The sequence below is a fragment of the Magallana gigas genome, chromosome 4, assembly GCF_963853765.1.
Source record: "Magallana gigas chromosome 4, xbMagGiga1.1, whole genome shotgun sequence".
Classification (NCBI taxonomy): domain Eukaryota; kingdom Metazoa; phylum Mollusca; class Bivalvia; order Ostreida; family Ostreidae; genus Magallana; species Magallana gigas.
This window is the reverse complement of record NC_088856.1, coordinates 53,879,309-53,892,719: the sequence shown is the minus strand read 5'-3', so window position 1 is coordinate 53,892,719 and position 13,411 is coordinate 53,879,309. Positions and strand designations below refer to the sequence as shown.

General features: G+C 31.0%; 1 protein-coding gene, 1 long non-coding RNA gene and 1 other non-coding gene across 3 annotated transcripts; all 3 read right to left on the bottom strand.

Annotated features, from left to right (window-relative positions):
- Positions 1-661: 661 nt before the first annotated feature.
- On the bottom strand, positions 662-1,410 carry LOC109619761 (cystatin-A3-like). Its single transcript, XM_066082990.1, has 3 exons — positions 1,261-1,410; positions 1,051-1,167; positions 662-853 (listed from the first exon to the last, which is right to left on the bottom strand). The coding sequence occupies exons 1-3, from the start codon at positions 1,384-1,386 to the stop codon at positions 734-736; spliced, it is 363 nt and encodes a 120-aa protein (XP_065939062.1). The 5' UTR covers positions 1,387-1,410; the 3' UTR covers positions 662-733.
- A 4,353-nt stretch (positions 1,411-5,763) lies between these two features.
- On the bottom strand, positions 5,764-7,271 carry LOC105336287 (uncharacterized). Its single transcript, XR_010713399.1, has 3 exons — positions 7,124-7,271; positions 6,894-7,010; positions 5,764-6,250 (listed from the first exon to the last, which is right to left on the bottom strand). It is a non-coding gene; the product is annotated as an uncharacterized protein (transcript).
- Positions 7,272-11,595: 4,324 nt separating this feature from the next.
- Positions 11,596-12,770, bottom strand: LOC105340652 (uncharacterized). The gene is made up of 3 exons (XR_010713398.1): positions 12,635-12,770; positions 12,017-12,133; positions 11,596-11,762 (listed from the first exon to the last, which is right to left on the bottom strand). It is a non-coding gene; the product is annotated as an uncharacterized lncRNA (long non-coding RNA).
- Positions 12,771-13,411: the final 641 nt, after the last annotated feature.

Below are 13,411 nucleotides of genomic sequence, written 5' to 3'. Positions count from 1 at the left end.
CTTAGTACCCCTGATTCAACATTCATTTTTCACTGATTTTCCTATATATACGTGTTACCATTAATCCTCGTTTCGCGAGGCAGGCTTCGCCCGCCTCTCGCTGCGCTCGGTATTATATTTGTTGTGAAAACAACATGGGATTTTAGATATACTGTATATATAACCGTTTTTTTCGCGTGTCACAAAATTCGCGAAAATGGGGGAAACTATGTAGCATTTTTTATTTGCGTCAGTCAATTTTTGCGATTTTAAAAGTTTCTTATAGAAAATAATACAAAAAATAGATAATCTTCAAAAATACCGGATATACGGTACATCAAATGAACACTAGTCTCGAAAAGACTCTCCGCTTTTGCTGCGATTACAAGACTTTATGGAATATATGTTTCCGATGATTCTTAATGCAACATGTCATTTTCGTTTCATTTTATTTCAAAATGTATGTAGCTGAGCTTGTATTTTATCTCCCCTCCTAATAAAATGTGAACAATAAAGCACTGTGATGGTATTAATCTTGATTACATATTAGATATCAAGTCCTCTTATTCAAACAGATGGAAACTAGCTTTTTCAAATAAAAATATGATAGACCTAACACTGATTTTTTTTTACCAAAATATGTTGATTAAAATATCACGATTAAAGCATCTTTTTTTTTTTAAAGATATTTATTTTGAGTTAAGATGATTTCTGCATATACAAAAATAAAAGCGAAATGAGCCACACATTTGGTTTAGAAGTATTCAATAGGGTCAGAGAGAGTCTTTTCTAACTGTACTCTGGTGACGGAAGCATCGCCTCTCAGGTCTTTGTAGATTCTGACATGGATGTATCTGTTGAATCCGGTCTCAACCTAAAATACATTGGAATTGATGACGTATGTAGGTGGATTAGCGAACAATTGTTTCATTTAACTTTACACATTTACACAGATTGCTAAATATAAAACGCCAAAAAAAAACAAAACAAAAAAAAAACAAAAAAAAAAAAATCCACAAAGTTTTCTAATTCAATATGCAGAGTATTATGGTTGAAAATGTTTTGGCCAACCTTGATGAAGTAGTTCATTCCGGCGACGACCTGATCTCTGTATGACACGGCGGTAAGCTGTAAGGGCTGCTCCCTGTCGTAGCCCAGAGGAAGCTGACCAATTATCTCATCTTGCACCTGTCGGTAACAATTAAATACAGGGAATTCATTATAACATATTCACAGAAATAAGATGTAAATAAATTTAAACTTTCCAAATGTAATACTCACGGAATCCACGAGTCGCTGGGTTTGTGGGGTGGCGTTTTTTGTTCTACCTAGTCCTCCAGCAAGACCCCTGCTTTCGGCCAAACAGACAACGGACAAGGCAACAGCAACAAATACGAAGGTCTGCATGTTTTACAATGTTGAAGACTTTGTGCAGACTCAATGAAATAATGACGCTTATATACAAGTGTTGAAACAATGGATGTATTGTTTGCCACTGGCCACCTGTTGTGTGTGATTTCTAAATGTATAGAGCACCAAATGTGTGTCCATAGAAAAGCATGTTACAGTTTGTATCAGTAGTTTATGATGATAACCCAATTAATAGTACATTTATAATAATGTCCTAAAGCGTAGTTGGAACTAAATGTAACATTTTACTTCTGTGAACTCGATGTATTTGTAAACATGCATACATTAAATGCATTCTTATTGTTTTGTAACTTAACTTATAATCAAAAGGGGTTAATTAAGAAAAGTTATACACTCAAAATAAAAATAAATCTACTAGTATATAAATAGCAGTGAAAAGAAATTGTAGTTTATCCAGTAAGAATACGATTTGAAGTTTACTTTTTAAGAAACTTTTGATTTATACATAAATCTTTGTGTTTTTTTTAAATTAATCTAACCACATAATTTCAAAGAGAAAGATTTTTTTCAGAATATAATGACCAATTCTAATGAATCCTCAGTTTTAATTAAAGTAACTTCTTAGTGCAAATACGTATGTTTAGCATAAACAGATACAGATATTGAAGAGAGAAATTTTATTTCATCTTATTAGCTTCCCGGCAGTCAACACTTTTAAGAGATGATTTAGCAATTGAAGAATGATTTCTGTACTTTTCTGATAAACTTATTAAGAATAATATACGATGTATGTAATATAAAGGTGTCCGACCCATCAATCTGGATGCATAACAGACATGTATGGGCTTAATACTCAGTATACTTGGACAACATTTTCACGTTTAAGTCCCAATATGTAAGAGCGGAATGTGTCCTAATAAATGACCTTTTCTTTTTCCTGAAGGGTTCCCTTCCTTTGTTTTTATTCTATAAAAATTAATTCTTAAAAATTTAAGACGGTATAAAATTTATTTTCAATAGTTCCTGTATTTTTAATGATAAAATACACCTTTCCACCAGAGTATTTATCGGTAATTTTAGTATTCACTTTTTATTTTAAAAAGAATTCTTGTCCTCATAGACCTAATTGCAATCTTTATTAATTAATGACTGCTTAGTCAATAATATTTTTGAAAATTGGTAAATCCTTTTCTTCTCTAAATGCTTTAGATTAATATCAGAGTATTAAATACATGATGGATATCTAAGGTTAGAAAAATTAGGTCCTCATATGTTTGTTTGCGTTCTTTATTTTTGTAAAAAAAATCGAATGTTATCATTTCAATATTTTTTTGGAAAGCCTACCTTGTCTTTGCGTCTTGAAATCCTGCGTTAGTTAATCGAGATAATTGTGGTTATTATAATGAATATGTAAATAAGTGATCCATTTTGAATTATTAAGAATCCATAATTTCATAAAGAAAAGAATGCCATATCACAGCATCACAAGATAAAGACTAAGCCTTTTTAAAACAATCTATATTTATATATTTTAATTTTTACTTAATTAATTAATGTAAATAAGTGATCCATTTTGAATAATTAAGAATCCATAATTTCATAAAGAAAAGAATGCCATATCACAGCATCACAAGACAAAGACTAAGCCTTTTTAAAACAATCTATATTTATATATTTTTATTTTTACTTAATTAATTGCTTCAATATTAATGTAAGAGTTGTAATTTTTGTTTAATTCTAAAGACTGGACGGTTAACAGGTTAATCATCAGATCTTCTTAAAATTTTCAGATATGTAGAATTTTAATGTTATAAACTAAAATGTGATAAAGGAAAAAAAATCCATAGTTTCGTTTTACCTTCGTAAATTTGGGTATTTTTATTATTTTTTGATATGTGGATCTCCTTTCAAAAGAGATCAATACGGTCTAAAAATGGCCACGACCATCAAATCCTCTTGAACATTAATTAGCTTTTGTATTGTTTATCTGCAATGATTGCTACATGTTCCTTAATAGCCTAGATAATAAAAGAAAACAATTTATTTTTTGTATTTACATGCATCATTTATGAAATAAACGATAATAAATTATTTATAAAGCGGTTGTGAAGGTCATTAAACTGCTAGAATTGTTATTGTACATCAGTATTTTGGATAGAAGAAATAAAAAAAAATATTCATATATGTCCGGATTTCTTTAGTTTGTCGACATTTTCGTGCAATTCCCAAATTTAAGGTGCTGCAAATTTCTATCTATCAATAAAATAGTTGGAATTGAATCATTTAGATTCGAGATTGACAGTTTTAATAAAGCTATGGATCAAGAAATAGAGGATGTTAATATTAGCAAAATAAATGCTTTTTGACAAATGTTTGCAGCATCCTTTGTAATCAAGATATTTGATGTTCCATTGTGGTTGAGTTAATTAAAAACCTTATCAATGATTTTATTAAATTCTTGGTCTGTTATTTAAGCATTGAATCATTATTGTTTGAAAGATGTGGTCTCATAACTGCAAAGGCATGTGCATACAAATTGAATAACTCGCGCTAGCGCGTTTTGAAAATCTGATTGCACTCACCGTTTCAGTTATGAGCCCATATCTTTAAAAAAATAGTGATTTAATACTTATATTTACGTTTTCTAAAATTCAATCCCTTTCGGCAAATTATAATTATTTTTAAAAACCTCTGCCTTATTTAACAAATAATGCGCAATTTACGGAAGAGCCATTGGAACAGCCGATTTACGGGGACAAGAATAGTGCACAACGCTTTAAATTCAAATGATACGATATTGTTTTTCATTCTTTAATTTGATAAATATACCGTTGATATACTTTGAAATTAATCAATTGAATTCTTTTAACTGTTCATTTTTTTTTTCATCAATGAAATGTCAATCAGCGTAAGTATTACATTAGACCGTGGTCCTGTTTGAAGTCACGAGGAGAGTCAGTCATGTTCTCCGAGAAATATTGAAGGAAGATTGAATGTATTCATACGCACCAGATTTGGTGATTAGGTCTTCTGTGTTATGCGTTAATATCACTCAAATCATTCAATGCAAATTAATAGGGAGAAGGAAAGTCAATGTAAATATTGGCACTTAACATTTTGTTTGCTGACGTCATATAAATTATCAAACTATAGTTCTGATGTTTTTTGGTAGTATTTTAAACAATGTTAATTAGAGATATCAAAAACTGTTTTAATTTAGTACAATATTAATAACAATTTGATTTGGAATGATTTGTTTTGGATTATCATTATCTTAACCATCTTCGCTAGCCAAAGGTTTTCTGACCCGCACCGCTTCTCACAAACCCTTGGCATATCATGCTATTAAAATTCGGGACTTTTTTTCGTCATGTGATCTCCTATCCTTTTTTCAAATAAGTCAAATAATGAAAGATGCCGTACTATAACGTATCTGATGCAGTTATGGCAGCCTCTATAGACATTGATATCGACAAATTGGAAGAAAGTTTTAATGCACAGTGTATTCATGTGGAATTTTCTATATATTTCGAATTCATTCGAAGGGTGCAAGACTGGGGGAGGTAAATTCTCAATCTACGAGTACCTGTCTATGTTGATACACAATCAGGCGCTCTTATATAGTATATCACCATTGAATGATTCATGCATCATGGAGACTCAAACAGAAAGACTATAAAAATAACGGTTTTGAACTATTCGTGTTAGAGACACTAGTGAATAAACAGTGCGAAAAACACTGTCGATTAAATCAGATATGTTTTGCATTTTTTGATTGGTCTAATGGTTTCAATAAACCCCAATTAAAATCCAGGAAAAAAATCCCGACTTTTGATAGCACGATATGCTAACAGTTCATGAGGAGCGAGACGGGTCAGAAACCCTTGGCTAGAGAAGATATATTTTTAAAATGTTTCCTTGTACGTAATAAAAATGGCTTCATGGTCGTTATCATTTTTAGACTAATTTGATCAACATTTATTTCGTACAAAGATAAAGGAATATGATCAAATCTTAAAGCTTAAATATTTGGATATTTTCTTACTTATTTGTTAGCTTATTACCAAAAACATCACAGGTAAACGTATAAAAATGTTTTAAAGTGGTCAGCATATCTTTCTTATGTTATTACTTTCAATTCTGTTAATATTAACCAATGTAGCAATCATTTTAGGTTGAGTATTTTACGATGTTTTATAGTAAACTTTAACCGCCACCTTCAATTCAATTTTCAATTCAGTTCAGTTTATTTTCTCAAACCATGAAAGGGTACCTGAGGTCAATCAGTATATATAGAGTTCAAAAGTCAGAGGTACATTTTATAAATTAATAGATAAGTAGTAGATAAATAGTAAATTAGCATACAAATACAATATACACAATGAAAATAGGAAAAAGAACAATAATGGAGGACACACTATTATATCAGACTGTATATTTTGATAATAAAATAACATAATTTTTCAGATAAGATTTGTAACATTTGTACAAGACATAAGTTCACAATGATTATAATTAGGTAAACGTTTCTTTTAGATCCCGTCACCCACTAATCCTAGTTGTTTTACGTTTTTTATATAACAAAATAACGCCAATATCTCGAGAAATTTTAAAATTTGTAGTTTTATTCAGTTATAATACAAGTCGCATATCCAAAAGAGTAATACTGTATAAAAATATGTTTGCATTTGTATTTCAAATGTTATTTATTTACTTTTATCGAACTTTTTTGTATTAATAATTATTGCCGAAATATTGAGGTATCAAAATCGACGTTTAAACTGAAATATTCAATGGGGTCAGACAGGGATTTCCCTAGCTGCATGCCTGTTAGTAGAGTATTGCTGCGGAAGTCTTCGTAAATTATTACGTGGATGTATCTGTCCTGGCTTGTCTCGATCTAAAGAATGGATTGAAAAAAAAATCATATTTTAAAAACTGCTTCTACAATCAGATCTACAAAAATATATTCATTAAAGAGAATATCCGTAGCAAATATATGCCAATTTATATAGAAAACAACAAAGTAATGCTAAAAGATAAGTTTAAGAAAATTAAAATACAACATTTTACTTAAGTATATTTAGACGTATGTCACATACAGTGATTCTATCTGGATTTGAAAACAATATAGTTTTTAGTTATTTACTGTTTTAAGGTTTTAATATGTTAATATGTTAGTTATTTTAACTCCATGTTCTGAATTTTCATTCACGCATATTTCATTAAATGAACAGGTTAAAAGACATTCTATTTTCCTAAAATTAACTTCGGTCAAATCAATTTGCTTAATTCATTAACTGTTCTTGTCCAGTCATTCTGTTACATTCCTTTTGAAGGCACTTAATAAAAGCCAAAGCATTGCTAAATGTGTGTGTATATATGTTAATGTACATAGGTCTGTGTGCAAGATAGTACAAATAAAAACAAATTAATTGGCACTTACTACAAAAAAATACGATCTAGTTTAGAGGTACAGACACAACACGTAAGCTGTGTAAAAAACAACTCTGTTTTAGTACACCTTGTATTGTGTTGCCTACCTTTTTATAGTAATTATACCCTGAAACTAATTGCTTTCTGTACGAGACGGCTTTTAGCTGCAAAGACTGCTCTCTATCGTATCCCAAGGGGAGCTCATCAATGATATCATCCCGCACCTGTTGGTAATATAAAAGCTATAACTATGCTATCACTTTCTCACAATAAATTAAATAAAATAATTGGTAAGCCCGCCCCCCCCCCCCCCAACCCCCAAAATACCTATACTTACGGAATCCACGAGTCGCTGGGTTTTTGAAGTAGCGTCCATGGGGTCACCCAGTCCTCCATATCTAAAGCTAATATTGTCCGCTAAACAAGTACAAGAGAATGCAAGGAATACAAAAACAATGGTATACATGTTGTTTTTATAAAGTTGAAAACTTTTTGCGAAGATTAAATTAGATATTGGACGTTTAAATACGCGGGAACACAATGATAGAATCGTTAGTAATGTACCAGCTGTTGTTTATGATACATAAATTAATGTCCAACGTGTTTCATTTATCAAAAGTAAAGCAGTACAAAATCGTATTGGCATTAGGAAGGCCAGTAACTTTTAATCAATTTTCATTATTTTAAAGTTTGTTTAAAGTATTCAAAGTTTTACAACCACATTTTGTACCTAATAAACGAATGGTCCGATATTCTTCACCATGATATCATTTCAAAGTTTTTATCACTTAAATATACTCCACCAAAGAAATTTTCAAAATTTTGATAATTTTCCAATTAATTGCAACTGACGTTTAAATTGAAATCTACGGACAATGCATGCATTATTCAGATAATGTAGATAGTAAGTTGAAATTTTTACAAATTTCTTGATAAATATATATATATATATATAATACTTTCTTTTTATTGAAATATGAAATAAAATGAAACATTTACCACTGATGGTTTGACAAAATTAAAATTTTTCTTGATTTCATCTAGGGAAGAGTAACTCATAAAACAGTTTAAAGTGCTAAATGACCGACTTTTTATATGTTGTCAGTACTGTGAGTTCATGGTTATCTAGCAATACATATTTAATTATTTGAAATTGATTCAAAATTGTTCAGTATCCCTTCATTATACATTGAATACCATAAGGTCAGACGACACGTTTCTCAATTTTATTTAACACTTTCCAGGAATTTGTTAATGTTTTACTAAAACTTTGACAAGCTTTCTTGCAAAAAATTAGGATACCTTACCAGGCATTTCTGCAAAAACTAGTAAATACAATTTCTTATATAATCTTCTTGAAAATACACTCGAATTGCTGATATAAAAATAGATAAATAATACAGCACAGCGAAATTCATTATATTGGGCCGGGCTTTGAACTCACAACCTCTAAAACTTACGCTCCTGGCAGAGAGCGGCCACGGCTCTAACCACTCGGCCATCTAGGTATATATACATATACAAGTAAATTTCAATCATTTTAAAATCATTATAAAAATGATAATTTTTTTATTAGAACTCTTTATTACGAGGAGATACAAAAAAGATGCCCAAGGAAGGTGTCGTCTGACCTTAAAAAGGTATTTTTGCAAATAAAGTTCAATCGTAAAACTGAATATTCATTTGCCCGTTTATTGTCAATCTTAACATAAATAATGTATTTCATTATCAAAAATACGACAGAATTAAAATGATGTACATGTATATGTAGTCAGTTTCTTAAAGCCTGGACATGTCTAAATCGTTAAATGCAACTTTTTCTAATTTTCAAATCGCTCCAATAAGGAATTCATCTCGATATGAATTTATTCATGTGTTAATCCATTATGTTAAAAGATAATAACGTGAATTTATCAAACTGATATATTTACATTTTCCGATACATTCTATGCAATTTGATAGCTCCTTTTCTAAATGTACTTTATTATCAGCTGTTGAAGAAAGACAAAACATCAATTGGTAAGAGATAAAATAATGAAATTATTTACAATATACTGTGTATAAATGTAAGTTTTATGCATTCATAGTGTTCTCATATCTATGTTTTTATTTCATTCTCTAGAAAAGTGCTTTAAAATAAAATAAATATTCATTCTCACATTAGAAATAAAGGTTTGATATTTATATGAAAATATGATTAATGCTTTTAACACTTTTTTGGTAAACGGTCATTTGCTGGAATAGTGGATCTATCTCACCAATAACTGTAAATTAATTTATACAAAATAATTTTGCAATGTTATTGATAGCTGTCATTCAGTGGCCACATGATCTAAGCTTATTTTTCCTTTTTAACCGGGTTTTCCAACGGAAAAATCCGGTTATTAAAATGGTGAAAATGGCGGGCGGGCGGCTGCCAAAAGGGTACCCTCTTTGTACGGATAACTCCTCCTACAGTTCTCAAGATAGTAGGTTGTTCTTTTGTAGATCAATTGTACATATATCAGAGGTTGCAAATTGCTAGAATTTTGATTTCTGATCATTTATCGCAAAAATACCAGCTTTTGAACTTAGTCATTTTTTGGAAAAATATTGCATATAGGGTACCTTCATTGTACGGATTACATCCTCTCACAGTTCTCAAGATAGGAAGTTGTTCTTTTGCAGATCAATTGTACACATATTAGAGGTGTGCATTTTGCTAGAATTTTGATTTCTGATTATCTATCGAAAAAATACCAGCTTTTGAACTTAGTCATTTTTGGCAAAATATTGCATATAGGGTACCCTCATTGTACGGATAACTCCTCCTACAGTTTTCAAGATAGGAAGTTGTTCTTTTGCAGATCAATTTTACCTATATCATAGGTGAGCACATCGCTAGGATTTTGATTTCTGATTATTTCTGAAAAAAAAATACTAGCTTTTGAACTAAGTCATTTTTTGGCAAAATGTTGCATATAGAGTACTCCATTTCACTGGATATGGGTTGACATGGATTATGGATACAGTTTACATAAAAGAAATCCCGGTTTGCTGTCACATTGACAGCTTTTCACTTGTTGATTATTCTTACAACAGCAGTTTTTGGGAGTTGATTTTAATCAACTCTCCTATGCAGTCACTTAGACAAACCGAAAGTGAAACAGTGTTTGGACCTCAGCACAAATCATCGCTGCTGACAAGACTTAGTTCTTGAAAATGATTGATGAATTCGATGTAATGTATGCTAAAGAATTGTTTTTCAAGGAAACTTATTTATAAATACCTTGAAAATAGTCAGATTTTAAATGGTACGAACAATTTAAATATTTTTGTAGTCGTATGTATTCCTACGCCAGAGTTCAATATTAATAGTCTCGTTCAACTCGACGCTCGGCTGTCTCTGTAAATGCTTGTCGGAGATTTACGGTGTCAGCCGAGTGTTTGGTTGAACGAGACTAGAGTTCAATATTGCTTGCATCCATACAATTTTAGAGAAATATTTTGTATTACTGATACGTACATAGTTTGATTGAATTAATTTTACTATGAATATTATTTACCATGATTCATTTGGGGGTTTCTTGACATTCTTGTCGAAAAAGTCCAAACAATCATATTATAAAAATGTGTGTAATTCAAATACAAATTAGAAACTACATGTGCTTGTCATTCAAAATAACATATCATTGATTTTAAGATAAACAAACATCGACAAAATCAACTCCCGTCAGTTCTTCAGTACTTTGATTCATAATAGTTTTTGTATACAAATTAGAAAATAATGTAACGTTAAGACTACTATTCATGACTTGTAGTATATATCCCCAGGGTAACCTACTACTACATTTGTTGAGATGGAAATGACTGGAATAGATAAATAAGAACAAATTACTCTCAGGCAAAATTCATGCACGCGCGCAAATTTGTAAAAGAAAAATGAAAGAATTTGTGTTTAGGGTTTTAATGATTTTAATTGTTACGTTTTAAGTGTTATACTTTGACTATGGATAAAAAAGCATTGATTATATAAGATAAAAGTTTATTAAATTAACCAGCCAGCCGGTTACATTTGCTAAAATATGCCACACACACATTTTTGTATGACAAATTAAAATAGTACATGTACTTTCAAATCAACGTCATGTAATTTTATGATACTCTAATATCAAATACTGAAATCTGATTGGTTTAGACGCAGTTTGTGATCCGTTCTATTACCCTCGGCGCTAGCAAAATACTTGGCAACGGGTATTACGACGAATTGTTACATGTCCGTAAATTATGTGCGTACGGTTCGCCGAAGAATTCACGTCAATCCTAAAGAAGTCAGTTATGAGTTTGAAATAATGCAAATAAATGATTAAAAATACACACAGTAAAGTTTACTTTAAAATTAACACATTCGGTATAATCATACGAATAGTGCCTATTTGGAAGGGTAACAGTTGAAATTGACCCTATTCAAAAACCATATTGTCAATGGTTTCTGTCTATTTCAAATGTTACCCTCCCAAACAGGCAGTGTTTATTTATTTTTACTGAATGTCTTAAAGAGAATGATAACGAGTAATTAATAGATAGATGTAGATGTAAATAATAAATTGCTTTCTTGAATGAAGTCTTCGACTTTTAGTTTTAATGTTTATATAATATGCCGTCTAAATGTGTTTTCACATTATTTAGTTGCAATATTTTTAATACATTTTAAAAACATTCTAGAACAACTGGTCAAAATCAAACTGCTGATAAATGTTTGACCAAGAGCACTTATGGCTTAAAGTCCTTATAAACAAATAGAGGCTGTAACTGTAGTTGTCTAATTTTATTTACGGTATAGATAATCAAGGGTATAATTTTTAATCCACGTTTTTTTAGAAGTATTCAATAGGGTCAGAGAGAGTCTTCTCTAACTGGACAGTGGTGACGGAAGCACCACCTCTCAGGTCTTTGTAGATCCTGACATGGATGTATCTGTTGAATCCGGTCTCAACCTGAAATATATTGGACGGAAATGAGGCAAGACGACAAAATGGTGTACTGAGTATGATGAGGTGTTTTGTTTAATATATCATTAGCTTAATTTATACAGTTTATACATCTAGAAAGAGTGAACGTGTGAAATTTTATAATTTGAGTTTTGGCTTTTGATTTAATCTATAAATCATATATTTGTTGAAAAAAAAAAATCTATAATATATATCTATCTGGCAACTTGCAGAAAAATATATAAAACACGTTTGAAAACCTTGATGAAGTAGTTCTTTCCAGCGACAACCTGTTCTCTGTATGACACGGCGGTAAGCTGTAAGGGCTGCTACCTGTCGTAGCCCAGAGGAAGCTGACCGATGATCTCATCTCGCACCTGTCGGTAACAATACAGGAAATTCATTTTTATCTATCAGTTGGAATTTACATCAATAATATTACAACAAACCTCGTTTATAGAACTTTCAAGGAACCATAGGAAATACAAAATTTTAGCACTAATTTGTCATACGTATATAGCAAAAATATCAGCTGGCAGTACTTTAAACTATCGTAAGTTATAAAAGTCAATATTGCCGTCATATACAAAAAGTGTCTATAACTTTTTTCTTTTCAAATTTTGTATAATATTTAAATTTGAATATTTTATATATACATCTTCAAATTCCATTTATCATCAATGAAATTAGCAATGAAAAATATTTATTATATCAATGATAAAATGCGTTAAAGTTTTGCCAACCGGGGTCTCAAAATTACTTCGGAATAGCAGTAAATTCTTAATTACCTTGTTCGTTGTATGTGGGCAAGAGGTTTAAATAAGAACTTTGTCGGGATTTGAATACGAATTCATATTTTATCCATATGTACTACTCACGGAGTCCACGAGTCGCTGGGTTTCTGGGGTGGCGTTTTTGGTTCTCCCCAGTCCTCCAGCAAGACCGTAGTTCCTGCTTTCGGCCAAACAGACAACGGACAAGGCAACAGCAACAAATACGAAAGTTTGCATGTTTGTTAAGCAATGTTGAAAACTTTGTGCAGACTCGATGAAATAACGTATCTTATATACAGAGTCTTGGACGTATTGTCGCCATTGACCATCTGTTGTGTGAGATTAGCACATGTAGGAAGCGCTGCAGATGTGTCATTAGAAAAACATGTCGCAGTTAAGAACAGTTGTGTGTGATATTATCCCAATTAATAGGACATTTTTAATGCTGTCTTTGTTCTAAAGCATGGCTGGAACTTACTGAAACATTTTACTTCTCATCTCTGAACTGTATTTATTTCTAAGCATATCGGTGAATTCGTATTATTATGTAGCACAAATTGAAATCAACAGTGAACTGCGAAAAGTTACGAAAAGTTCATTTTGTAGAAAAAAATCTATATGAATAAATAAGTAAAACGTTTATGTACAGTCATTTCATGCATATCTTTTGCAATGCATGCTATGGCATACAATTTTAATGATATGCTGAGAGATCATAATGCAATGATATTCGATTTTAATGCTATGACTAGGGGAAATGACATGAACGGCTTGATAATATGGTATGGTATGCTACGCTATGGTATGCTATGAGATTTGAACAAAAATTCACCGCCGTTTAGAGAAATGTTCCAAACATTTTGAATTAAAATTAGAAAAAGC